This window comes from Aethalodelphis obliquidens, unplaced genomic scaffold (assembly GCF_003676395.1).
Source record: "Aethalodelphis obliquidens isolate GAN/ISIS:26980383/991018 unplaced genomic scaffold, ASM367639v1 scaffold7, whole genome shotgun sequence".
Taxonomy (NCBI): Eukaryota; Metazoa; Chordata; class Mammalia; order Artiodactyla; family Delphinidae; genus Aethalodelphis; species Aethalodelphis obliquidens.
In genome coordinates this window covers 4,897,645-4,921,688 of record NW_020837951.1, presented here as the reverse complement: position 1 = coordinate 4,921,688, position 24,044 = coordinate 4,897,645, and the positions used below count along the sequence as shown (strand labels likewise).

The 24,044-nt window shown below is 59.6% G+C and overlaps 2 protein-coding genes across 11 annotated transcripts; one reads left to right on the top strand and one right to left on the bottom strand.

Moving 5' to 3' along the window:
* The first annotated feature begins 1,335 nt into the window (after window positions 1-1,335).
* POMT1 (protein O-mannosyltransferase 1) lies at window positions 1,336-16,825 on the top strand. Of its 6 annotated transcripts, XM_027104482.1 has the most exons (20): window positions 1,373-1,491; window positions 2,285-2,436; window positions 3,518-3,624; window positions 3,794-3,844; window positions 4,391-4,537; window positions 5,321-5,432; window positions 5,792-5,857; window positions 5,943-6,036; window positions 6,179-6,334; window positions 7,133-7,263; window positions 7,591-7,686; window positions 8,780-8,872; window positions 10,394-10,490; window positions 11,988-12,080; window positions 12,305-12,425; window positions 12,734-12,831; window positions 13,411-13,524; window positions 14,218-14,344; window positions 15,150-15,327; window positions 15,993-16,825. In XM_027104482.1, the coding sequence occupies exons 2-20, from the start codon at window positions 2,315-2,317 to the stop codon at window positions 16,165-16,167; spliced, it is 2,178 nt and encodes a 725-aa protein (XP_026960283.1). In that variant the 5' UTR covers window positions 1,373-1,491; window positions 2,285-2,314; the 3' UTR covers window positions 16,168-16,825. The 6 variants fall into 6 exon arrangements, with proteins under 6 accessions (XP_026960277.1, XP_026960283.1, XP_026960282.1 ...); XM_027104476.1 differs by lacking the exon at window positions 15,993-16,825 and having other exon boundaries at window positions 1,336-1,491; window positions 15,150-15,807; XM_027104477.1 differs by lacking the exons at window positions 1,373-1,491; window positions 15,993-16,825 and adding an exon at window positions 1,655-1,957 and having other exon boundaries at window positions 15,150-15,807.
* On the bottom strand, window positions 16,825-23,597 carry UCK1 (uridine-cytidine kinase 1). Of its 5 annotated transcripts, none has more exons than XM_027104484.1 (9): window positions 23,348-23,597; window positions 22,366-22,722; window positions 21,794-21,953; window positions 20,829-20,925; window positions 20,541-20,683; window positions 20,356-20,450; window positions 19,066-19,272; window positions 18,600-18,648; window positions 16,825-18,085 (listed from the first exon to the last, which is right to left on the bottom strand). In XM_027104484.1, exons 1-9 carry the CDS (start codon window positions 23,375-23,377, stop codon window positions 17,904-17,906), a joined length of 1,320 nt encoding a protein of 439 aa, XP_026960285.1. In that variant the 5' UTR covers window positions 23,378-23,597; the 3' UTR covers window positions 16,825-17,903. The 5 variants fall into 5 exon arrangements, with proteins under 5 accessions (XP_026960285.1, XP_026960284.1, XP_026960287.1 ...); XM_027104483.1 differs by having other exon boundaries at window positions 22,339-22,722; window positions 23,348-23,587; XM_027104486.1 differs by lacking the exon at window positions 19,066-19,272 and having other exon boundaries at window positions 17,230-18,085; window positions 23,348-23,580.
* Between the last annotated feature and the right edge of the window lie 447 nt (window positions 23,598-24,044).

The window sequence follows — 24,044 nt, the reverse complement described above, 5'->3', positions numbered from 1 at the left end:
TAGGAGTGACTGGGCTGAAGTGCCCTACTGCAATGTGAGGGCGAGGAGGGGGTGAAACCCGAGGTTAAGGTGCATCGTCCCAGTGGGTGGGCGTTAGCACTGCCTGCCCCCTGCCCTTCCTCACCCCACGCGCCCCAACTCCCCATGAGAAGTGGGTGGGTCAGAGGTTAAGCATTTGATTTGTCGTGTTTTGTTGCCACTTCTGATGTCCCTTTTCTTTTGCTGCACTTGGGCTTGGCTTGGAACGAAGAGCAAGCCAGGCGTGGGCAGTGAAGGATGGAGAGCTTGGATTTGGGTTCAAGTGGTAGTTCTCGGTTCTGCAATCCACTGTGTGCTGTGTGACCTTGGGAAGGACACTTCATTCAGAGTCACAATTTCCATAATTGTAAAACGTGGGTTGTAAACAGTAGCTACGTCGTGGGGTAGTGTGCATGCACAGAGGTCATGGGCAGCACCCAGCCCGGTGCCTGGTCCCAGGTAAGAATGTAGGAAACTTATAAATTATGCCCGAGTAAATTCAACACTTTCCAAAAGGAAACCCCGCCGGCTGATTCCTCTGAGCCTCTCCACTGTGGAAGCAGGGGACCCGGGTAGGGCGCGCCCTGCAGCTCTCAGGGCCACACCCACCCCCTGGATTCCCTGCTCCTGGGGACCGGCGGTCCACAGACCTCCAGGGGCCTGACCGCGAAGGAGCCCGAGGGCCCGCAGGAGGGAAGCTCTGGATACTCGAGACCAGACGGCCCCTGCTTTCGTATCAAAGACCACAGGCTGAGAGCCCGAGCCCAGGACGCCCTCCGGCCGCAGGCGCAGGTGAGCCCGCGCTCCCTCTCTCCCCACAACCCGGGTAAGTCAGAGTCACCTGCACTGCGCTAATGCTGGGTGACGGACATGGGAAAACAGGAAAGAACCATAATTCCAGTTATTAAACCTGCAGTACCCTTCTGTCCACGAGTATTAACTCCCATATAGACGAGGGGAGGAAGAAGGGGTGGGGCTGGGCAGCAGAGTTGCCTTCCTGCCGGTTAACCGTCCGGGTCACTCCCTTGACCTGGAGCCGTGTCCCGCTGCAGAGCAGGCTCGGCTGGGCCGCGCGGGCCGGAGGGTGGGGTGGCGTCCGCGCCACACTGAGCAAAATGCCCATACGGTCCCACTGTGTCGTCTTAAAAAGGCAGACGTGTGTCTAGTGTGCCCAGGAACCCTGGGTTGCCCAGCCGTGAATCACAGACAGCTGACGGTCTGCTGCACACCCTTCGAGTCCGGGTCTGGGCTCGCCCAGTGCGCAAGCGCGCCACTCTCGCCCAGTGCGCACGCGCGCTTCACCCCCGGCGGGCCCCGCAGGCGCGGCGAATCGAGCGTCGAGCGGGCTAGTGGGCGGCGAAGAGTGCCGAGCGGCCTCGTCCCCAACGGTCCGCGCCCCAGCCGGCGGCCCTCAGGCGTCCGAGGCGTGGCCCGGCGCGGGGAGCGGCTCTGAGGAGACTGGAAGAAACGCGAGTACGTTTGGGGCGCTGTGGACCAGAGCCCAGGCGCAAGCGGGAGAGTCAGTGCGGAACGCGCGTGCGCGGTCTGTGGGGCACTGTGGCGGGGGGCGGCAGGTCTTGCCTGGCCCGGGGGTGGGGCCGGGGCAGGTGTGCCGGGGGAAGGGGGCGTCCGAGGCGCAGGTGAAACCTTCGGGAAAGATAGCGGCCTGCGGGAGAGAAAGGGGAGTGCCGGGAAGAGGAGTGGGGGCCTCCCAGGGCAGACAGGGTCTCTGGAGAGAAGGGGGTGCTCAGGGCAGATGTAGCTGCAGGGAGAGAAGCGGGCCTCCAGGGCAGATGCAGCCTTGAGAATAGAAGGGGACCGCCGAAGGCCAGATGCAGCTTTGATGCGGGAAAGGCGGTGCCCAAGGCAGATGCAGCCTTAAGAAAAGTGGAGCCTCGGGGGAGGAAACGGGGTTGCCCAGTGCAGATGCGCCCTCGGGGTGAGAAAGGGGGCGCCCAGGGGACGGTGCTGGCCCGCGGCGGGAGGGGAGGGGAGGGAGGATCTTGGCGCAGAGGTGGAGGCTCTGAGCCTCAGGGGGTGGAGGTCACCGCGCTGTAAGCTGGCCACACTGCCTAGGTGGGGAGGGGCCAGGAGGCCGCCTCATTGACCGGAAGTGCCCAGCAGGTGTTGGTGGAGTGAGTGAATATTGAGTCCTCAGATTCCCACCTCGGTTGACCGCTCGTGAAAGCAGGGTCTTGTCACAGCGTCTTTCGAGCCTTCAGGGGGCCACCTGTGTTCTGACGACAGCTCTTCCCTGCTTTTCCAGGGCATCCTCCCCGGCCCGCTTTTCTACGAGATGTTGGGATTTTTGCAGCGCCCTGTGGTGGTGACAGCTGACATCAACTTGAATGTCGTGGCTCTGACCGCGGTGGGGTTGCTGAGCCGACTGTGGCAGCTTGCCTATCCAAGGGCCGTGGTGTAAGCCAGGCAACTCCATTTTGGGTGCATCGGAAGGAACTGTAATTTGTTCAGTGCATAGGTGACAGGAAGTGCCTTTTTGAACAGCGTAAACGGGAGAGTAAAATTCCGGGCTTCCTGGTGATGGGTGTCTTTGGCAGTTAGAGGAGAGACCAGCTTGTCCCCAGGACAGCCCCTGCAGAGGCCACCTGTTTGGTCTTGCCCCGTAGGTCAGTAGTGGGTGCAGTAGCCTTGGGTGACCTTTGACAGTCTGGAGAGTGGAGGGCTTAAGATTGCGGAATTTGGAAGTGAGTCCTCAGTGATACTAGAGTGTGTTCTTTGTCGTAATGGGAAATGATTGCTGTTATTATTAAAGGGCTGTTCGTTATCTGATTAATACATGTGTTCCTTTTCACTTAACTTTTTATTATGGCAAACGTCAAACAGATACACACATACAGAGAATGGTATCTTCATCACCCAGCTTCAACACTTACCAGCTCATAGCCAACCCCTTCCCTGCAGTGGATTTTTTTGAAGCACATCATAAACACTGTGTTTCATTTGTAAACAATTCAGTATCTATCTCTAAAAGATCAGGATTCTTAAAAATCACGTGACCGCAGTAGCATCATCACACCTAACAAGTTGCCAGCAGTTCCTTAATGTCAGTGAAAGTCCCTGATTGAAAGAGGTTTGTTGCGGCTGGCGCCTGCATGCCTCCCTTTTACACCTGTTTTGTCGGGTCACCAGGTCTGATTCCGTCTCTTAGCTGCAGGCACGCTGGTGGACAGGCAGACTAGCTTTGCGTTCAGGAGGCCTTTTGGAGACTGGCTCACAGTACACCCTAAACCCAAACATAGGGAGAGAAATAGAACCTGTGTCAGGAAAGCCTCCTGAATTCCCAACTTTCGTGGGGCGTTTCCCTTCCTGTCCTTATGGATGTGTGATGCTGCACACGTGTCTTCATAGTTGGGGCAAAAGTCTGACCTTTGCTGGTCACTCTCCAAAGTCCTTTGGAGACACAGGTGTGCATTTATCCTCATGCCTTTTGTGTACGGTTAAGGTTTCCAGTTGACTATAACATGGGTTTGCTTTGCAGTTTTGATGAAGTGTATTATGGGCAGTACATCTCTTTTTACATGAAGCGGATCTTCTTTTTGGATGGCAGCGGACCACCGTTCGGCCACATGCTGCTGGCCTTGGGAGGTAGGATTCATTAGTAAGAGAGGTGGCCCTTTAACACTTATAGGTGAAATTTCTTCAGGGCAGAAGCGGTGTCTTATTCTTTATTATTGTTCCCTTATTGACTGCCGCGGTTTGGTGCTTCAGAAATATTTACTGAACAGGATAGTTACTGATTAATCTTCTGTTTTAGGTTATTTAGGAGGATTTGATGGTAACTTTTTGTGGAACAGAATTGGAGCAGGTGAAGTATCGTTTTCGTTTCCCTTATTAACTTGCATATATTAGATTGGAGAGGTCGTAGCTTTCATAGGGATTAACAACTATGGTCTATTCATCTGAATCCAGGGTATGGTAAATGTTTGGGTACAAGTGAAAGATTTTCAAAGAGTCCGGTAAGTTCCTTAGTGTTTAGTTACAGTAAGTATTTTATCCCTGGTTTTTGGTACGCATAGCATGCTCGCCATATGTGGCACCTGATTGCCGTTATCTTTTGTACGTATGAATGTTATGTGTTGCCACAGTGTTTTTGGAAATAGATGGGTAAACTTATAAATAAGGATTAACTCACTTCAGAGTCCTCGGCATCACTCCCTTACTTCCTGAGAACTGGCCCTTGACCCACGGAGCTTCTCAAGGCCCCTGCCCGTGGGCTGCACACTCCGTCCCTGATGGGGCCCCCAGCCTTGCACTGTAGTCTGTGAGCCTGGTAGTCTGTGTGAAAAGACACTGCAGTGTAGGGAGGTGGTGTGTGCGCAGTGCTTTCAGCCCCGCTGTGGTTCTCTTCCAGAATACAGCACCAACGTGCCCGTGTGGTCCCTGCGCCTGCTGCCGGCCCTTGCGGGGGCCCTGTCGGTGCCCATGGCCTACCAGATCGTGTGGGAGCTCGGCTTCTCTCACTGTGCCGCCGTGGGGGCCGCTCTTCTGATTCTGATCGGTAAGGCCTGGTGGGGCGCAGGGAAGATCCCAGCGCCAGCCCTTGTTTATGTCTGTGCGGCCCCGGAGGGCTCAGGGTTTAGTAGACGTGCCCCCTGCAGTGTCTGCCGCTCGCAGGACGGAAGGACGCACATCCAGTGTGTCCAGATTGGACTCTGGGAGTCACCCCACTCCCAGGCCGGGGGACTGTGGAGCTGTGTATGCAGACTGTGACGTCATGGAGGTGCAGCCGTGTGTAGCGGGGCTGCCCCAAACGATACTCCTGCGCGCGCCCGCCGTGAGCACCTCCCCCTGCAACCAAGTCTGTCCTTGAATGAGAAGCTACCCCGTACTCCCGCCTCCTAGGCCTTGACCAGTGGAGATGGACTCAGGAATTTGTGGGTATTCCTCAGAAGGGATCTCTTGGCCCAGGTCTATGAACAAATGACATTAAGTCAGATGAAAATAAAAAGAATTCATGTCTGCTGAGTGACGACCCTAACTGGGCCCCTGTGCCCACAGAGTATTAGAATGTCCAGGCAGCCTGCGGAATCTGTATTTCTTTTCTCAGACGAGGAAAACGAAGGCTCAGGAAGGGCAGTGACTTCCCCAGAGTCCCCCAGGTCTCGGGAGGCTTGATTCACACCTCAGAAGTGGCCTTCGTGGTTCCGGGGCGTGTCCCCTTCCAGCCACCCCGAGCCCGAACTTGCCACTCTCACGCTCTGGGACGTTTGACAAGGGCCCTTTCTTGTGGACGTTTGCCCTCGCTGCCCAGCACCTGACGCCCGTGTCATTTCCCCGACAGAGAACGCTCTGATCACTCAGTCGAGGCTGATGCTTTTGGAATCAGCGTTGATATTTTTCAACCTGTTGGCCGTGCTGTCTTACCTGAAGTTCTCCAACTCCCAGAAACATGGGTATGGAAAATGGGACGTGCTCTCCTAGTTACTAAGAAAGAGGAGTCCGGGGGGTTGGTCGACCTGAGCAGGTCTGATGCCTTTCCACGCACGGGAGCCGCCCCAGGCACCTCGACTGGCTCTTGGCTGACTTTACAAATAATCCTCATCTTTCTGTAACTCAAACTAACTGGAAAGATGTTCTGGCCAAAAAGGAGAATTCTGTCAGGACTGGCTGCTCCCTGGGGAGACGAGGAGTCCTTTCCTTGCACCCAGAGCCTGGTGCAGCCAGCTGACCCCGAGATCTCTGAGGGGGGCACCTTCTCTGGCCTTTGGGAGACATTCTGATCTCCCAGCTCGGCTTCTGTGCTTTGCTCCAGGCCCTTCTCTCCGAGCTGGTGGTTTTGGTTGACACTGACGGGTGTGGCCTGCGCCTGTGCGGTCGGGTGAGTTTGCTCCACGGGTCTGGGGCAGCAGCCATGTCCTCCGTGCTTGTCTCGTCTTAACTTTCTCTCTGTTGTGTCCCTTCAGCATCAAGTATGTGGGTGTGTTCACATACTTACTGGTGCTTGGGGTTGCCGCTGTCCACGCCTGGCACCTGATAGGAGACCAGACGCTGTCAAACGTAGGTGCTGACGTCCTGGGCAGGGCGAGGCTGGCCCTGGGGGGTCGGGGGGCAGGGAGCGCCTGATGACAGGCCTCGGAGGGGGACAGACCTGGGCCCGCCTTCCCCAAAGCAGGGGTGACGTCCCCTCCATCTCTGGCAGGTTCGTGTGCTGTGTCACCTGCTCGCCCGAGCGGTGGCCCTGTTGGTCATCCCCGTCCTCGTGTACCTGCTGTTCTTCTATGTCCACCTGCTGCTGCTCTGCCGCTCCGGGCCGCACGACCAAATCATGTCCAGTGCCTTCCAGGCCAGCTTGGAGGTAAGAGTGACACCCCAGCCATCCTAGAAAGAAGGCCACACTAGACTCAGAGTTTTCTTACGAAACACCGCAAGTGGGCCTTAGAGGAAAAACCAAAACGAGAAGTGAGGCATCGCTTCACTACTACTACACGAATTCTGAACATGCTGACGGTGTAGGAGGGAACGAGGGGTCCGCTCTCTGCAGTGTGACCTGCTGGGCAGGGGCCAGGCTGCACAGGACAAACGCGACTCTGGCATTCGCTCAAGTAACTTTGCAAAAATAATAAAATGCTCCAATTGTGGTGTCAGCAAGGTAGACTCTGAAGTCGGACAGAACTGCTCTTAAGGGCCGGCTCTGCTGACAGCCAGCTCTGTGTGTCTGGGGAAATTTCTTCACTCACCCACACCCCAGAGTTAGACGGACATAATTGCTCTTATCACAGGATGCCTGTAAGAAGTAAATACGGACGAATGGGGGGAATTCCCTGGTAGTCCAGTGGTTAGGACTCTGCGCTTTCACTGCTGGGGCCCGGGTTCAACCCGTAGTGGGAGAGCAGAGATCCTGCAAGCCACAAGGACGAGCGGGGAGGGGCTAGGTGAGCGCCTGGCCCAGGGCAGCCTCCGGTCGGTGGTCATACAGCGTAACATGTCAGAATTATATCACATGCAGTCGTAGCTAATTGTGAGATACAGTGATAACTGCCCCCACCCGGAATACACCCCGGCTGTCATAGGGGCTGGCGGAGGGGCTGGCGGAGGTGTCACGCTCTCGCTTTCTCTCTCCCTCTCACCGGCCACCCCTTTGCTCCTGTCTCAGGGGGGACTGGCGCGGATCACACAAGGCCAGCCCCTGGAGGTGGCCTACGGTTCCCAGGTCACTCTGAAGAACGCCTTTGGCCAACCCGTGCCCTGCTGGCTTCATTCCCACCAGAGCACCTACCCCGTGATGTAAGGAAAGTGATGTTTTTAATGCGAAGATTATAACGTGTTTTGTTTTTTCACATTTTTGCTATTACCAACTCTCACTTTCTGTGAGTAAGTTTGCGAGACAAAAAAACTGAGCTCTCAGGTCCCGATTATCGACGAGACTAGTTATTTCTGCGTGTAAAACCACTAGAGGGACTGGCACTGCCTGGGCTCACATCTTCAGCCCCGCTGGGGCGTGAATGGATCTGGACAGCTCACTGGGTGGTGTCTGTAGGGACCTTGGTGGGGGGGAGGGGGAGGCCGCGGGCCCCTTGGTGCCCCACCCGCAGATGTACCCTCTTCTCGCAGATACGAGAATGGCCGCGGCAGCTCCCACCAGCAGCAGGTGACCTGCTACCCCTTCAAGGATGTCAACAACTGGTGGATTGTAAAGGACCCCGGGAGGTGAGTACAGGTCCGGGGACACCTCACCTTGGTCCCGGCCTCCTCTCTGTCCATGCCCCGTCCGCGAAGCCTTGGGACCGGCTCTGTGCCGGCCAGCCCGCGGTCCAGGACTTAGGAGCCCAGCATCTCCTCCAGGTGTTGCCAGGCGTGTCCCGACTCTCCCCACCCCGTGGTCTGCCCCCACTCCCCGCCGCCCTGCAGACGCCCGCCTTCCTGCCATCATCCCCACCTCCAGTCCCAGCCAGTCCTGTTGGTTCTGCTGTCAGGGTGTCCGTCTCCCCCATTAGTCTGTTTCCACGCCTGCCTCCCCGATACCCCACAGCCCCCCCAGGTGTCAGGTCAGGCTCCTGCTCAAACACCTCCCTGAGCTCCGAGCTCCACGGCCCTTAGAACGGATCCAGTCCCCAACTGGTCTGCAGGGCCGCGCCCTCCGGCTCCAGCCCCACTCCCCTCGCAGCGCTCACCCTGCCCCTCATTTCTGCAGGAAGGCAGGCTCCTGCCACAGGCTCTGCACCGCTGTCCCCACAGCCTGGAAGGGTCCCACCAGGGCCTCTTACTCAGCACCTGAAAGTCAGCCCCTCTGGGACGCTGCCTGGCCGCCTCCCAGGCTCCCCACCTTCCCCACTGTCAGCATCCCGTTGGCTTCCGCGTGTCCGCTGTCCGGCTGCCCATATGTTTGCTCCCTAGTTCCCACTCAGTGCAGTAACTTGAGGGTGGTGGCCACGTCCGTCTGGCTCCGCCAGATGCTCAGCTCCCAGCCGTGGGGCAGGGTCTGATAGGCCCTTGCCACTTTCACCGAGCGAACGTGGAGCCACAGTCTGTTAGAAGGATTTCGGGGCAGGTGCGGGCATTCGTAGCAGGTATGGCGCAGTTGCGGTCAGTGTGAAGGCGGCTACTAGTGGGGCCACGCCAGGAAGCTTGGAAAGTGACCTGAGGTCTCAGAAGAGAGTTAAATAAAACGTACGCGCTGTGTTTTCACACGCTTTCACCTCACACGAGGAACACGGTGACCGGGCGGCTGTGCGATTCCACGTTGCGCGAGCGAGGACCGGGGCCCCTGCCGCCCCGTGAGCGCAGCTACACTTTCTTGCAGGCACCAGCTGGTGGTGAACAACCCCCCGAGGCCTGTGCGGCACGGCGACATCGTGCAGCTGGCGCACGGCATGACCACCCGCCTCCTCAACACGTGAGTCCCCTCCTCTGTTCAGAGCAAAGCGTGACCGCTGCTGTGCGCCACTGCCTCTGGCCTGGCTCTGCCCTCGATGTCGGGGTGGGGGGGCAGGGGACCCCTAGTGGTGGTCGCAGGGTAGGGGGAGAGCCTTAGTGATCTGAGTGGGACAGCAGCCTCTCACCCGTCCTGCAGGGGGGGGCCGGGGTGACGGGCCGGGGTGATGAGGAGAGTCCTGCCTGGAATGAAGTGTGGGTGTCCTTGCAGATGGGGGACCCGTGGGAAGGAGAAGTGAGTTCAGGAAGGATCTCAGCTCGGGGATGGAGTCAGGAACCCTCCCTGGCTTGACCTCTGGGCAGCCTCCGCATATTGACGGGCCTGGGCCACCTCTGCTCTCCTTCCACCCGGCCTCTCGGGCCATCTCGTGGGTCTCAGTGACCCCACACTCGCGCCCCAGCCCCGGCCTCCCCGCTGGATGCCTGGGCTCTCTGCCTCCCCTTCTGCTTCCCGGGGAAGGAGCTGGTTGCTCAATCCTCATCCTCTTCCGCCACCCCTGTAGTCGCTGTGTCGGGAAATCCACGAAGGTCGCTTCCTTCTCTCTGCACGCCCAGCCCCGCCCAGGCCCCGTTCCCTTTGTCCTGCGATGCTGGGAACCCCACTGCCTGCCCCCTTCTGCACGCGGCAGCCACGGCTCCCTCTGAAAAACACACACTCTACTCAGTGACCTCACGTCTCTGCGGAGATCCCAGTGTGACTGTCACACTCAGAATCACACCCCACCCCTCCGCTGGCTGCAGGCCCCCGGGACCTGGCCCCGTGACTCCAGTCACCCTAGCCCCCCACTATCCCCAAAATGACCATGTGCAGCCCCCCTGGGGCCTTCAGTTGCTCTGTCTGCCTGGAACGTTCTTCAACTCAGGTCCCCCCACACACACCCCACCCCGTGGCCCACTCGCTCACTTCATTCAGGGGTCAGCTGAGATGTCGCCGCAGCAAAAGCATTGCTGTGTGCTGTGCCTGCCCTGGTTGGGTGTCATTCGTAGCACTCACAGGGCCTGCGCTCGTGACTGACTTCCTGCTCGCTTCAGGGTCCCCGGCTCCTCTGCGAGGCCTCGCGCAGAGTCTGGTGAAGCGCGGTTTCCTAGTGCGTGGGCGAGGGGAGCCGGGGTTTCTGGGCGTGTTGTCCTCCAATAGTAGTCGTGGCGCCCCAGCCATTTCCGAGAACTGACCTCAGGCTGCTGCCGGCTGGCCGGGTGAGCTCCCAGGCTCAGCCCGTCCTCTGAAAGGGGGATGACAGGCCCCACGCTTTAGATGGGTGTCTGCCAGGTGCCCCCAGAGATGTCATGATTGCAGAGTCTGCCCTCTCGTGTTTGATTTATCGCCCGGCTCCTACGTGCTGCATCCTCGGAGTGGCAGCCGCGGTGCTTGAAGGCTGACTGGCTTTGTTTCCTGAAGAGCGTTCTTTTTCCCGTAAGAGCACAGTGAGCGCCTTTCAGAGGAGCTCGGGAAGCCCCTCGGCAGCGCTGTTTGGTTTTCCAGGCACGACGTCGCGGCCCCCCTGAGCCCTCACTCCCAGGAGGTGTCCTGCTACATCGACTACAATGTCTCCATGCCCGCCCAGAACCTCTGGAGGCTGGTGAGTCTAACCCCAGCGACCGTGCGCGCTGGCAGCACAGCCCGTTCTAAGCCGCCCCTTAGGACAAGTGACTGCCTGTTCTACGGAAAGGGGGAACTGGGTAGTTTTCTTCTATCAGAGGAAGGAGCTTATGGTACGATGGACGGGTGGGCACTCTGTATGGGGCTCACGTGGCATTGCTGGCAGAAGGTCCCTCCCACTGTTTGGCCTCCAAACCAGTGCCCTGAGCACACTGGGAGTCTCTTTTGTCAACCCTCACCAGGGATTAAGAAGGGTTTCCCTGGGGACAGGCAGGGCCATCTGGGGGTTGATTCCTGGCACTGCCCTCCTAGGCCCTGGGCCTGTGGTCAGGCAGTGCCCTGGGCAGAGTGGCAGGAGGAAGGTTCTGTCACTGGGCCGTCGGACCGTCTGAAGTCAGGGACACGCGTGAGAAGCGCAGCGGCGGTGCAGTGGCTGCACTGGGCTAACCTCCGGGGGAGCCGGGCTCCCCTTCCGCCCCCACAGGCTGCACGCCTATAGCACTGGCCCCCCGCCGGGTTCTCGATGGTGTGAGGCCAGGCGCTGCTGGCCCTCTGCGAAACCAGGGTCCGGGGAGGCCGCCTCTGTCTCTGTGCTGGCGCTCTGTGCCGCAAGTAGGTGTCTGTGCAGCTGCCTCTGTCCCCTCCCGCAGTGCTCCTCTGATGTGAGTCGTTGCACCAGCCCCTCACCACCAGGACTCTCCTGGAGGCCCCGCCTACTCCCCTTGCTGCTAAGGCCCATTGCCGATCCCTTCCTGCTCCTCACCCACTCCCCTTGCTGCTAAGGCCCATTGCCGATCCCTTCCTGCTCCTCACCCACTCCCCTTGCTGCTAAGGCCCATTGCCGATCCCTTCCTTCTCCTCAGCCCCTCTGGTGGCACTTTGAGCCCCACACGCCCCTGTTTCCAGGAACTGAAGCTCCGGGAACAGGCAGAGAGGACGGCTGACCGGAGGGTGAGGCCCGGCCTGGCCTCCTCGTCCTGTCCTCACTTAGCCCCTCGGGTTCTTTCTTGTCAGTAGCTACGTGACTTCCCGGGGTCATCGCCAGGCTCCAGTAAGTTAAATATGGCAGCACCAAGCTCTTCAGACGTTAGTTTTCTATTCCCCAGCATCAGGAGTGCCCTGTAAGGGCATCTTTTCAGGGACAGTCTCTGACCTTCCTTTGCGCCATCTTTGCGCAGCATCAGGCGTTGCAGAAGCTCAAGGGTGAGCGTCCGTCCTTAAGTCCCCACTGAAAAGGCTGCCCTGTGCAGTCTCTGGAGGAGGGCAGTGTCCTCTCCCCCGACCACCCCCTCCAGCACCTTGCACAGGCGTCAGCAATAAAGTTGATGGTACCATCTGGGATCAGCCGTCAGCTCCCCTTGGGGGACTGTCCCCTCATATCAGACCATGTCAGTCTCACCGTGGTGACTGGTCTTCGGTTTTACACTTAAGGAAATTTGAAAAAGAGTAAAATAACGGACCAGACCTGCTCTTACAGGACATCGTGAACAGAGAGTCGGACACGGACGTCTGGAAGACCATCGTGTCAGAGGTCCGCTTTGTGCATGTGAACACCTCAGCCATCCTCAAGGTCAGTGATGCCGCCTCCCACGGTCCTGCCAGGTGGGACAGAATGACGTGTTGTGGGAGTGGTGAGGGCCCTCTGTGACTGCTCAGAACCGAACCCTATCGTGACGCTCCCCAGAGCAGAGCCGGCCGCCCTTGTCAGCTGCTGGCCAAGTGACCGGGGTGGGGTGCCCCGGGGCCAGGCTGAGCCGGGCCCGCCCTCACACCCTCCCCACTTCTCTTCGCCAGCTGAGCGGGGCGCCCCTCCCGGACTGGGGCTTTCGGCAGCTGGAGGTGGTCGGGGAGCAGCTGTCCCGGGGCTACCACGGGAGCACCATGTGGAGCGTGGAGGAACACCGCTACGGCAGGAGTGAGCCCCGGCCGCGTGGGAGGGGCCGCGTGCACTCCGTGCTCCGCTGCAGACCCTCGCCCTCCCCCTGTAGCTGGAGCGGTGATAGGACTCGGGGTGGGGGCGGGTGTCCCTGGAAGGCAGGGCAAGCCGAGCTTTCTGACTTGAAGGGTGCTGAGCGGGTGGGTGGGCCGTGTGCTGTGGGGAGAGCCACGTGGAGAGGCGCACTCTGAGTCCTGGCAGGTTGTTTGGAAAGCAGCTGGCGCTGCCACTGGGAGCTCCCTGACCTGGTTCTGCTTGTATCTTGTGGGTTCTGGTGTGTCTGCCAGGCCAGGAGCAGAAGGAGAGGGAACTGGAGCTGCACTCCCCTACGCAGACAGACGTCAGCAGAAACCTCAGCTTCATGGCCAGATTCTCGGAGCTGCAGGTGACAGGCGGGCGGGGGGGGGGGGGGGGCGACCTTGCCCACTGGGTGCTGGCTCCTCGCCAGGGCAGGCACTGCAGTCTGTAGAACTCCCGCCTGCCCAGTGTCAGCCTTTAAACCGGGACCTGACTCGGCAGGGAGGGAGCATTTCCCTCTGTCCACTCTAAGTACTTGCCTGGCACTGTCGGTCCCCTGCCTCCTGGCTGTCCTGCCTTGTGGCTTTGCCGGCAGGAACAGTCAGGAGCCAAGGAGACTGTGCAGCAGAGTGACACTGCACGCAGGGCAGGGCAGGACGGGCCACGGTCAACACGGTGCAGCCCCAGAGGACTCAGGGTCCCAAATCTAAAAGCACCCTTAGTGCCCAGTCCCATCCCTTAAACGGACGAGGCGACCAGAGCCCAGGGGTAGGCGCCTCCTGGGCTCATCGGCCCATTGCGCTGCCTCTGTGGCATGATCTAGATGAACTTGAGGTCGGACGCCCACGTGAGAGGGGCAGCGGTTTACTCTGCCCCCTGGCAGATCCCTGAGCGATGAAGGCGGCTGGCTGTCCGTGTGACTCCCAGCGGCCTCTGCTTTCCGCAGTGGCGGATGCTGACAGTGAGAAGCGACGATTCCGAACACAAATACAGCTCCACGCCGCTGGACTGGGTCATGCTAGACACCAACATCGCCTACTGGCTGCACCCCAGGACCAGTGTAAGCAGAGCGTCTGTGTGGCAGAGCTGTCTTGCGCCTGAGAGTTCTGTGATGTTAAGAGCAGCTGTTGCATCCGACCAAGTCCCAGCCTTCCTGCGCTTCCCTAACAAAAGCCTGGGACCTGTTTTTAGTGCTTTGGCAGCTCGAGGCCAGAGCTCCCCTGAGATGCCAAGGAGTTGGGTCCTAGCTTGTCCACAGGTCGAGGGAAACCAGGCTTGGTGGCTGCGGTGGGAGCGCATGGCTCCCCTTCTCTGGCAGACGTGGTTTTTGAAACAGCCCTGCTTGATTTCCCGTGTGGCACATGGCCTCTGGGCCGGTCAGTGCTCTGTGTCCCTGTGCATCGTCTCTCTTCACCTGGGAGAGCAAACGCAGCACGTAGCGGGTGCCCAGTAATCACCTGCTGAGGGGGGGTATGTGCTCAAGATGCTCACCCTTTTCCTCCCCGCCGGAAGTGGGGGGCCACGGCTCGCTGGGAAGCGGGGTCTGAGATGAGCGTCTGCATCAGCCCCCTGGGAGCAGCTCTGTTGTCAGAACAGAATCCCGTCTACTCCCGGCTCTCAGTTTCAGCTTACGGAGCTGAGGACCTTCGCACGTCCGTCCCGGCAGCGAGGGCGGAGGGTGTGGTGGTGCCCGTGTCTGCTCTGGGCTGTGGCGTCTTGGCTGAGGTGACAGGGTCTCTCTGTGTGCCCGCAGGCACAGATCCACCTGCTCGGAAACATCGTGATCTGGGCCTCGGCCAGCCTCGCCACCCTGGTGTACGCCCTGCTCTTCATCTGGTACCTGTTCAGACGCCGAAGAAGAGTCTGCGACCTCCCTGAGGGTCCGTGCAGCTGCCCACACGTGTCTCACGCCCACTCTTTCTGGTTCTGACGGGAGATCCTTGTGCTTCGGGTGTCAGCCCGGCCGCACCAGCAAGCAGGGCCTTGAGGCCACCTCTTTGTTTCTGCCTCGAGGGAACTTCTGTCTCTTCCCCAGAGACAGCATGTTGCAGTCCAGTCCCCGCATCGCCTTCAAGGCTTCTCCGGGGACGTGCAGGTGTCGGGCAGGAATTGCCTGACACCCTGGAAGTGGCTGATGGGACAGAGGCGCCAGCGGGCACTTAGTCAAGGGTGGTGGTTTGCAAGGACAGAGACCCCATTCAGACCATCCTGAAACAGGAAAGGAGCAAACACCCAGGGCAGGGCTGGGCCCCGAAGGCCGTCAGGGGCAGGGAGGCGCCTTCTCTGGGCTCAGCTCCGAGCTGGTCATTCTCTCCACCGACTCCCGGCTCTCCTGGGCGGGTGCACGGGTCCAGCCCCTCCACTGCTCCCTGAGTAGTGAGACCCAGCTCGGAATCTCCGGGTGAGCCAAGGCCAGCAGGCAGTCGGGAATAAGCTGAGCCTGGCCCCCAGGAAGCTGGCATTTCTCAGGAAGGGGACGGTAGTACCAGCAGGAAGTTACAGGAGGTTCTTAGGACACAGTCTGTCCTTCCTCCAGAAATGTGCGAAGGCTGGGAGGGGACACAGAGAAATCAGGAGCTGGAGCTCGCGTGTACCTTGCGGATGAGGAGGCCGGCCTGCTGGACTGCCGGGAGCTTCCCAGCTGGACCGTCAGCAGCGCCGGCTCGAGATGACCTTTTCCCACAGATTGCTGGCTGCGCTGGGCACTGGCCGGGGCTCTGTGCGCCGGGGGCTGGGCCGTGAACTACGTGCCCTTCTTCATGATGGAGAAAACGCTGTTCCTCTACCACTACCTGCCCGCACTCACCTTCCAGATCCTGCTGCTTCCTGTGGTCTTGGAGCACGTCAGCGACCACCTGTGCAGGTACGGGGCCTTGGCAGCCACGCCCCCCTGGGGGTATGGGTCCAGGGGTGTCTTGAATGGTGATTCCAGTGTGATGCAGATGGGGTTAGGATCACAAGCAAGGCTCTGCAGGGGTTCAGAGGATGAAGCTAACGAAGGCTGCCGGGAGAGGAAGGTGGCTGATGTGCACGGGAGATGGGGAAGGCCCTTTGGGCCTGGAGAGCACCAGGAGCAAAGAGAAGGACAGGGAAACTTGGGACGTGACCCGGAGCAGCCAGTGGTTCGTGGCCGGACTGCGTGGTGCATGGCAGAGATAAACCAGGAAGCTTTGTAAACCGGAGCGAGTTCGGGAGGCCAGGGCAGAGGGGGAGCCCTCTCTCTTTGGTCCCCAGGAGCCTCGTAGTACGTCAGGAGGGCTGCACTCTGCTCACGGGGGGTTCGGGGGCAATACCCCGGCATCCGACCTTAGATGGAGCAGAAGCTGTGGAATTCTGGAAGAAGGGCGAATGAGGAGAGTGGGGCTTAGCGCATCGGGCAGGACGTGGTGAGGGCTGATGGTCAGGCAGGGGGTGGCCGGAGGAAGGAAAGGCCGAGGTGGGTGACCACGTGGGCGACGGATGCCCAGAGGACATCGTGGTGGGGACGGGCCGGCCTCCCCACGCCCGTGCTCTGCCCTGGGCCGGCAGGTCCCAGCTCCAGAGGAGCCTCTTCGGCGCGCTGGTCGTGGCATGGTTTGCCTCTGCCTGTCATGTGTCCAACACGCTGCGCCCGCTAACCTACGGGGACAGGTCACTCTCACCCAGCGAACTCAAGGCCCTTCGCTGGAAAGACAGCTGGGATATCCTGATCCGGAAAAACTAGTAGGATGCGGACACAGTGACGGACGGCAGGGCCGGGTCAGGACAAAGTAGAACCGTCTTTTGTGAGCACGTTTCCTTCTGACAACGCAGAGTGGCTCTGAGCTTGGTGGGGACTCAGGCTCGGCAGGGGTTCTGTTCTGGTTTTGCTGTTGAAACAGTCCTCTGACGAGCACCTCGTTTTGAGCAAAGTCTGTTTTCCCCCGGACCATAAAGATCAACGCCCTCCATGTCTGCTGACTCCTAGGAGCCCCGTGAACTAGCTGAGTGTGGAGCGGCCGGCGTGGGGCTCCTGTCGGCCTAGATGGAGGCAGGGAGGGGCCGGCTTGGGGCGAACCAGACAAGGCCCCGGTCTTGCTGTCAGAGGCTGGCGGTGGGCTTTGGCTGACTGGCCCGCTGACCTGCTGACCCCGTGAGGCCGCGGGGAGTCACCCTCATGGTTCAGGGGCACACGAGCTATTGCAATGCCGGCCTGAGGAGGTTGTGCAAGGCTGGCCATTCCTCCTCGCCATCGCTGACTCTTTAACCGCTGCCCGGAGAGCCTGCTGAGAGGTGCGTGAGCGACTAGCCTCCTAACCGTCAGGGTTTGTGTCATCCATACATTTCCTCGTCCTGAATTTGCCTTTTCTTAATGTAATTAAAAAGGGACAAAGTGACATTCATATTTGGTATTATTTATTGGATCTCTCTCCGAAACGGCACAGTAAGTTTGACAAAACTTTCACAGTCATCAGAAACCAGCCACCGTGCTCAGCTGAGCTCAACTGATGTCTCTGTGTAACTACAGTTAGAACTTGACAGCTGGTGGCTTTTACAGAAACAGCCACGTGGGAGGGAGGACAAACGAGGACAAGACCATGACTGATTGTGAGGCGCGGACGCTGCGTGAGCACAGGAGACTGGCCACCTTTGGGCCGCGGCATCTGCTCACACCTCTCTGGTCCACACACGCCTTGACTGGAGGTGACGTGCCCTTGACCTGGCCGAGGGCGACACCAGGAAAGACCTGTCCAGACAGCAGCCTGGGCTCAGGGGCCCTGAGTAGGCCTGCGTGAGGACGCTGTGCCCGCCGGAAGGCAGACCCCCAAGCAGGCGGACTCGGGCTGGGCAAGCGGGGGCCCCGCCTGTGCTTGGTGCTGGTTAAGGAAAAGCTTGCTCCCCAGGGCTCCCTCCTGGCTCTGCCTTCCGAGCACAGGCCGGAAGGAAGGAAGCCTGTCTATGGCCCCTGGTGTACCAGGTCAGTGTGTACCAGGAGCACAACCCTGCTGGTGGGTCATGATATTGGGTTACTAGGTCACAGCGAGCATGGTGTCAGGAGACGGACTACAACAGAAAACATGTGGTTGTATAACACATAAAAAGGAAGAGAATTACCTCTTCACACTTTTCAGTTACACGTGTGTGAACCAGATCATACTAGTCTCTCTTGCTGTGGGTTCACCGTCAAAATCACAGCGTCCGGGCTATTTCTTCAACGTTCCCCAAATATGTGACTCGCTCACCACACGTTCTGTGGCGTTTCTCAGTAACTAAAGAGACCTTTAAGCCTCTGTGATGTGAGGAAGCGGGTGGAAAGGTCAGGGCTGCCTGCAGACATCCTGTCAGACCCAGTCTGAATAACTCGTCCAGGTTTCCTGAATTAGCGAGGGACGCCTGGACTCCAGCACCACCCCGGCCACGGTTGTGTGTTTAGGGGCAGGGGGGCATCTCTGGACCCGCGGGAGCTGAGCACCCCACTCCTCAGTGGGGCCTGCTGCTGGACTCCAGGTGCGACCGTTTGCCAGAGGTCAGCACTGCGGGGTGGTCTCCCGGCTCAGGAAACGTCCTCTTGTAGCTGCGCCCGTTGGACCCTCCGCGATGCCACTTGCAGATGTCGCCGTTGAGGATGTCCTGGATGTGCTGCACGATAAGGTTGATGGCCACTGCAGCAGAGACAGACAGAGCGGGGTCAGCTGCCCCCACGCTCCATCGCGACACGCCGGGAGCGATGCCCGCCCAGCGCCAACCTGGCGTTACTGGTGAAGCACACAGTTTTCCTCCCTGAAGCATCTGTGTGGCGCTGAGTCTCAGCAGACAGACAAGTGCACGCTGGGGCCTGAGCACAATAAAACCTACCTGGCTCGGTCGGCGAGGGTTTCTGTTAACTAACTCTGGTTGAGATACCTTCTGCTAATGAGTGACTCCCTGTCAGTTTTCCATATTTTTTTTTTTTTTTTTCCCACCAGCTTCCCGGAGATATAATTGACATAATGCATTGTGTCAGTTTAACGTGTACAATGTGTTAACTGTTTTTCCAAGTACATTTGAAACCTGTGCCCCAGATGTACACAGACAGGCCTCACGCGCTGGGGGTGTCTCAGTAACCACGACAGGATGGGCAGTGCCTGCCTCCTGGTCCTGGGAGGAGTGGGGGCAGCCGGCAGGCCTGGTCCTTACCCATATTGTCAACCCCTCGAGGGATTATCACATCAGCGTACTTCTTCGTCTGCAAGGCAAGAAAAGGAAAGTCTCGTAAGGATCTGTCCCCCAGATGGTTTCAGCTTGCTTGGGGCTAGATGCAGGGAAGCAAGCCCGGGCCCGTCATGGCAGATGGGGGGGCAGGGATTCAGGGTATCTGTCAACCAGGTGAGAGACGGTGACCCCAGAAGTGAGGGAAGCTGAGCTGAGACAAGCTCTAACAGCACTTGTCTCCCAGCGTCTCTGAGATGCTTGTCTCTCATGAGCACTGCTATAGGGGCCAGTTCTCTGTGCTGACCACCTGGTTCTCTGGGCCGAGTGAAGTGGGGCACCCTCCCACTACACACAGGGTGCTTGACCCTGTGACAGCAGGGCTGCGCTGCACGCGAGGACCTGCTCCCCTTCCTTCCCCGCCCCTCATCTGCTCCCACGCCGAGGAACTCACTCCCTGTTGGGCACCCTGTGGCACCACCGAGGAGGGACCCCGACCAGATGCTGCTGAGGGCGCCGAATCTGAAGCAGCGGAGGGAGGCAAGGGAGGAAACGGTCTGGGCCCAGAGACAGCCCTGCAGACCGCTGAGTGTCGCCAGTGTGTGGATGTGGGCCAAGGAGGCCTGTCACACAGATTAGCCAAGTCCTGGGGCAGCTGTGTCTGCAGGCAGTGGAGACCCACGGGAGACGTGAGCACGAGAGGGCCAGGGCTGCCTCCCGTGGGGCTGTGGACAGTGGGCTGCGGGGGGCAGGGGGGTGGAGCCCAGCAGAGCTGAGGAAGGTCTTCCCTTCGGGGACGCGGGGCACACGGCCAGCTCGTCAGCTCGCTGTGTGGCTACAGGTAAAGGGGAGGGAGCGACGGAGGGTCCGGCCCAGAGTGGGCCTGCTTCCACCCAGGGGCACCCGGTCACATCTGGAGTCTGGAGTTTTTCCGTAAACGACCTACTTTGCCAAATGTCTTTCTGTAAATAAGAGAGACTGCAAAACAGTCAATTTACTTTTCTGATCACTTTCCAGAAACTTCAGAGAACATGAATGTAAAATAAAAAAGGTTTTCTTGAAATAGCAGAAACAGAACTCCTTCGTCCTTTTTATCTAAAGCAGGAATCCTGGTTCTAATTCCTTTGTGCCTCATTTTTCCCTTTAAGAAGCAAAATATTGTTCAATTCCCCTTTAAATCCTTACACAAGTCCTATCTAGTGACAGTGAAGACTGTGAGATGGAGGAAGACAGATGGCCACAAGCAGTGAATTCCTCCTCTATAGGCCGGCCAGCCTTCCAGTGCCAGCCAAAGGCAGCCCAGAGAAACACACGGCAAGGATGAAGTTTCTGAGCACCTACTGTGTGCCAGACACCACTGCGGCAGCCAACAGACAAAAATCCCTGCCCCTGTGGAGGCCACCGTTCTAAGGGGGGGAGGAAATGCACAGTGTGGGTCAGGGGAGAAGCAGCGCCCTGGAGAAATGCAGACAGGCCAGGAGGGAGGCGGTGCCGGTGCCAGGGGTGAAGCCTGCGGGGAAGGGCCGGCCGGCGAGGAGGAGGCAGTGGGGAAGGGGTGATGGGGAGAACAGAGGACACATTCACAGCTGAGAACGGCTCCTCGGGAACGTGGGTACAAGAAGCTAACTTCTCCATTTATACAGCAGACCACGTCCATCCATGGCTTGGCTCTCACAGAACGGGGCACCGGGGGTCCTTCTGAAAAGGGAGAAAAGGAGGTCCCCAAGCAAGCGGAAGGCGGTACCGGCAGGCAGAACTCCTCGAAGGCCGGCTTGACGAAGGTGGTGTACTGTGTCAGGATCTGCTCCAGCTCCCGGCCACGGTGCACGTCCCGGAGAACTGTGGCGACAGGAGCAGGGTGGGGACCTTCAGACCCCCGGGACCCGTGGCCGGGCCGGCCAGGGGCAGAGAGGCCCGTGTCCGCCTTACCTCTTCGCGACAGCCTGACATCAGGGTCAGTGTCCACAAAGAGTCGCAGGTGGAACATGTCCCGGATCTCCTGGCTGTAGAAGACCAGGATGCCCTCGAACAGGACCACGTCTGCGGGGTAGACCACCGTGGTCTCCGCTAACCTGCAGGGTGAGACCAGGAAGGGGCCCGCCGTCAGCTTCAGTCCGCGGGTGTGGACTCCGTGCTGGGGACAGATCGTGGTGGCGGGGGGGTGTCCTCACCAGCCCCCAGCGCACAGCCCTCTCCTCCCAGGAACCACCTGCTCACCTTGAGTGGGTCACAAAATCATAGATTGGGACCTCGACTGTTTTGCCCTCCACAATGTTTTTCAGAGTTCTGTGCATCAAATCGTTATCAAAAGCATCTGCAGGGATGGAACAAAAGGCAAGACAAGCCTGTGTCCTGGTGCTGGGGACCGCAGGGGACTCGCTCTGCCTTGGGGTCAGCACAGCTGGGTGCTGCTGCTACCAGTGACCCTAAGGAACAGCTGGACTGGGAGCTGCCCCCTACAGTTTACATTTGCAGGGCCCTCTGCAAACCACAGGGTGGACCTGTCCTCGCTGCCCTTGGGCAGTGCCACCACCCAGGGATCGGCCAGCCCTGGGAGGTAGGTGGGCTAGGCGTCTGCTTCTCTCTATTTCTGGGAAATAACACAGACTGACGCTTCTCAGACCTTCTTCCCATGTGTCCCCTGGAAAGGAATGAACATGGGAGCCAGCCACTGGGTGGAATCTTCTAGTAGCAGCAGGGAGGGGCAGCCTGGCTGTTCCTCCTCATCCACCCCATCTCCACCTGTTCCCCCGGCCCCCGACCAGACCAGGAAACAGAGCTTCAAGGCCTCTGGTTCTTGTTTACCCACTGCTTCCACTGCTGGCCTCTCGAGGACTCTGCCCCAGGGCAGGTGGCGGAATGAAAGGCCACAGTGGATGCGGTCTGTGCAGAGGACCCTTAACATGGGAAGACGCATGGCGTTCTCCGTGACCATAGTCGTGGCAGAGAAGTGGTTCTGAAGGCCCTTCTGAGGCGCAGACTCCCTGACTGGCTCCAGGGGAGCCTGGAGCTCCGGCAGGGCCACCCAGGGCCCAGAGAGCGCGGGAAAGACGCTCCACCGCGGGTTATCTGCGTGATTTCATGGAACCGCTTAGGTCTCCTGCTGTCCAGGTCCAACCCTGGACCCAGTCTCCGTGGTCTGCCTTCCTTCCCCACTCCCTCCCCACCCTCAGGGTCTCTACCTGGATGGTCGAAATTGTACTGTCCCTTCAAGGCCTTGGCCTTCTGTTCCGTGGTCAGGACCTTATAGAACCTGTCTTGACTCAGGATGACCAACTTCCGCTGCCGGTGGTCTACTTCATTCTGTCCCAGCAGCTCCATGATCTTCTCGCACACAGTTGACTGGGAACACACAAACAGGATCCCCGCCTGGAGACGCTCACCCTGACCCCCGAGCTCCAACGGGCCGGCCAGTGACAGCCCAGCCAGTGACGGGTGGGGCTGCGCTTGGCGGGAAGGCCTCGGGGCACTGGCAGGGGCAGCGCGGACCTGGAGGCCACGAGAGGCCAGGCCAGCGGGAGGCTTGCGGGGGGGGCCCCGAGGTCCAGCGCCCCGCTCCCCGCTCCCCGCCTGCACCCCGGCCTAAGCTTGGCCAGCCGTGGCCGCAGCCCACGCCCGGGAGGGGGCACCTCGGCAGCCAGGGGCTGGGGTCTGTCTCCGGACGGAGGCCGGAGTCCCAGGGGGCCAGCGTGACACTCAGGCCCCGCCTCGCCGCCCAGCCCCTTACCTTGCCGCTCGCGGTACCGCCGCTCACCCCGATCAAGAAGGGCCGCTGGTGAGGACGGTCGGCCTCGTGCGCGGCGCCCTCGCAGTCGCCGCCTCCAGCCGAAGCCATCTCCAGCGCCGCTCGCCCGCATCGGCTTCCCAGCTCACGCAGCCTCCCCCAAACCTGCCGGCCCGCCCCAGCGCAAAGGTCGGAGACGCCCCCCCGGAGCCCCACTTCCGGGAGGCGAGCGGCGCGGTGGGAGCGGGGGTGCAGGCGCGCGCGGGGCACCGCGAGAGTTGTAGTCCCTGGCGGCTGTGGGCGCCGCGCATGCGTGGGCTGGGCCGGTGCTGCGGGAGGCTGCGGAGGCAGCTGGACCGGCTGCGGCGCTGCCCGGTTTTTTTTTTGCTGCAAAGGACAGAAACAACTCAATATCGCAACTGGCTGCAGGAGTCTCCAGACGCCGGGCGGCCTCCGGGAAGGTTCCCTCCAGATACACCTCCTCTGACTGGGGCTGTCGCAATGATCCCCCGGGACTGCAGGACCGGGGTGGGGACGTGGGCCAGCGCCCGCACCGGCAAGTCAGACTCCTGAGCCCTGTGACCCGGGTCGGAAGCTGGAACGGGTTCAGCCTCCTCGCGTGCGGTCACCCCGAGAGCGCGCTGTCACCTATGCACCTGCCCCTTGTGCCCCGCCCCTGCCTCCACCTCCCGGCTCCCACGCCTCTTGCCTGGGCACAACCTTAGCGCCGCCTCGACTCACCCCCACTCCAGCCCAGCCTCCACGCTGGCCACCTGAGTTTCCTGACACTGCCCTGATCGTGTCACCCACCCATTTCCCCGCTAGAGCCTCAGTGCTGCCTCCAGCACAAGTTCCTGGCCTCCTCAACCTTCCCAGGACGTGGTGGGCAGAAGTCATGGAATGACTTTTTAGACTCAGCATTAGACAGGGTGTGAGCCAAGAAGACAGAGGCCCTGTCTGCTGGATTCCACCTGTACCCCCACTACCCGGCACAGAGGAGGCAAACACCGACCTGTTCCAACTGCATGTTTCCCCAAGGCATCAGGTCTCTCTCTGCAGGTCTAGCTCCTAATGCATCGTGAGCACTCCATGAATATTTGATGACGTTGAAATATGATGCAGGAGAGGCTAATGCGCAGACGTCTGGCGAAGTCACTGTTTACGCCACTTCAGAGGCCTTAACCCACCTCAGGAAGGGTTACAGGATGGTTCTTCCTGATGGGGGGGGAGAGGGTACAAGGGAACTTGGGCCTCCTGAGCCCTGTGGACCTGGACAGAGGGAAGCTGAGGAAGGAGAGGCTGGATGGGCATGAGAAAGCCACCCCCTGCCTGAGAGGAACTTACGCAGAAGCTCAAAATAGGGAGGGCCGTTCACACATTCACCTCGGGGGAGGCGAGTTTAGGCACTTGGCTCTGGGTTTAGAGTTGGGTTCAAACCTTGCCTCTGCCGAGTGACCTCGGGCAGTGATGTGGTCATGGTGTTTCCTTACTTCCCAGATGTTATGGGGGAAGTGTTATGACTTCATGAAATTAACACGTGTGAGTGGAGCTTGAGGAATCTGATGGTGGGCAGAGATTCAACAACAGACCACAAGAGAAACCGAAGTAGAGAAGTTTATTACAGGTCTTGGAGGAGGTACACGGCATGCCTCAAGGGGCCACACAAGAGGTCAAGGCAGCGTGCAGACAGAGAGGCAGGCCCTGGGGCA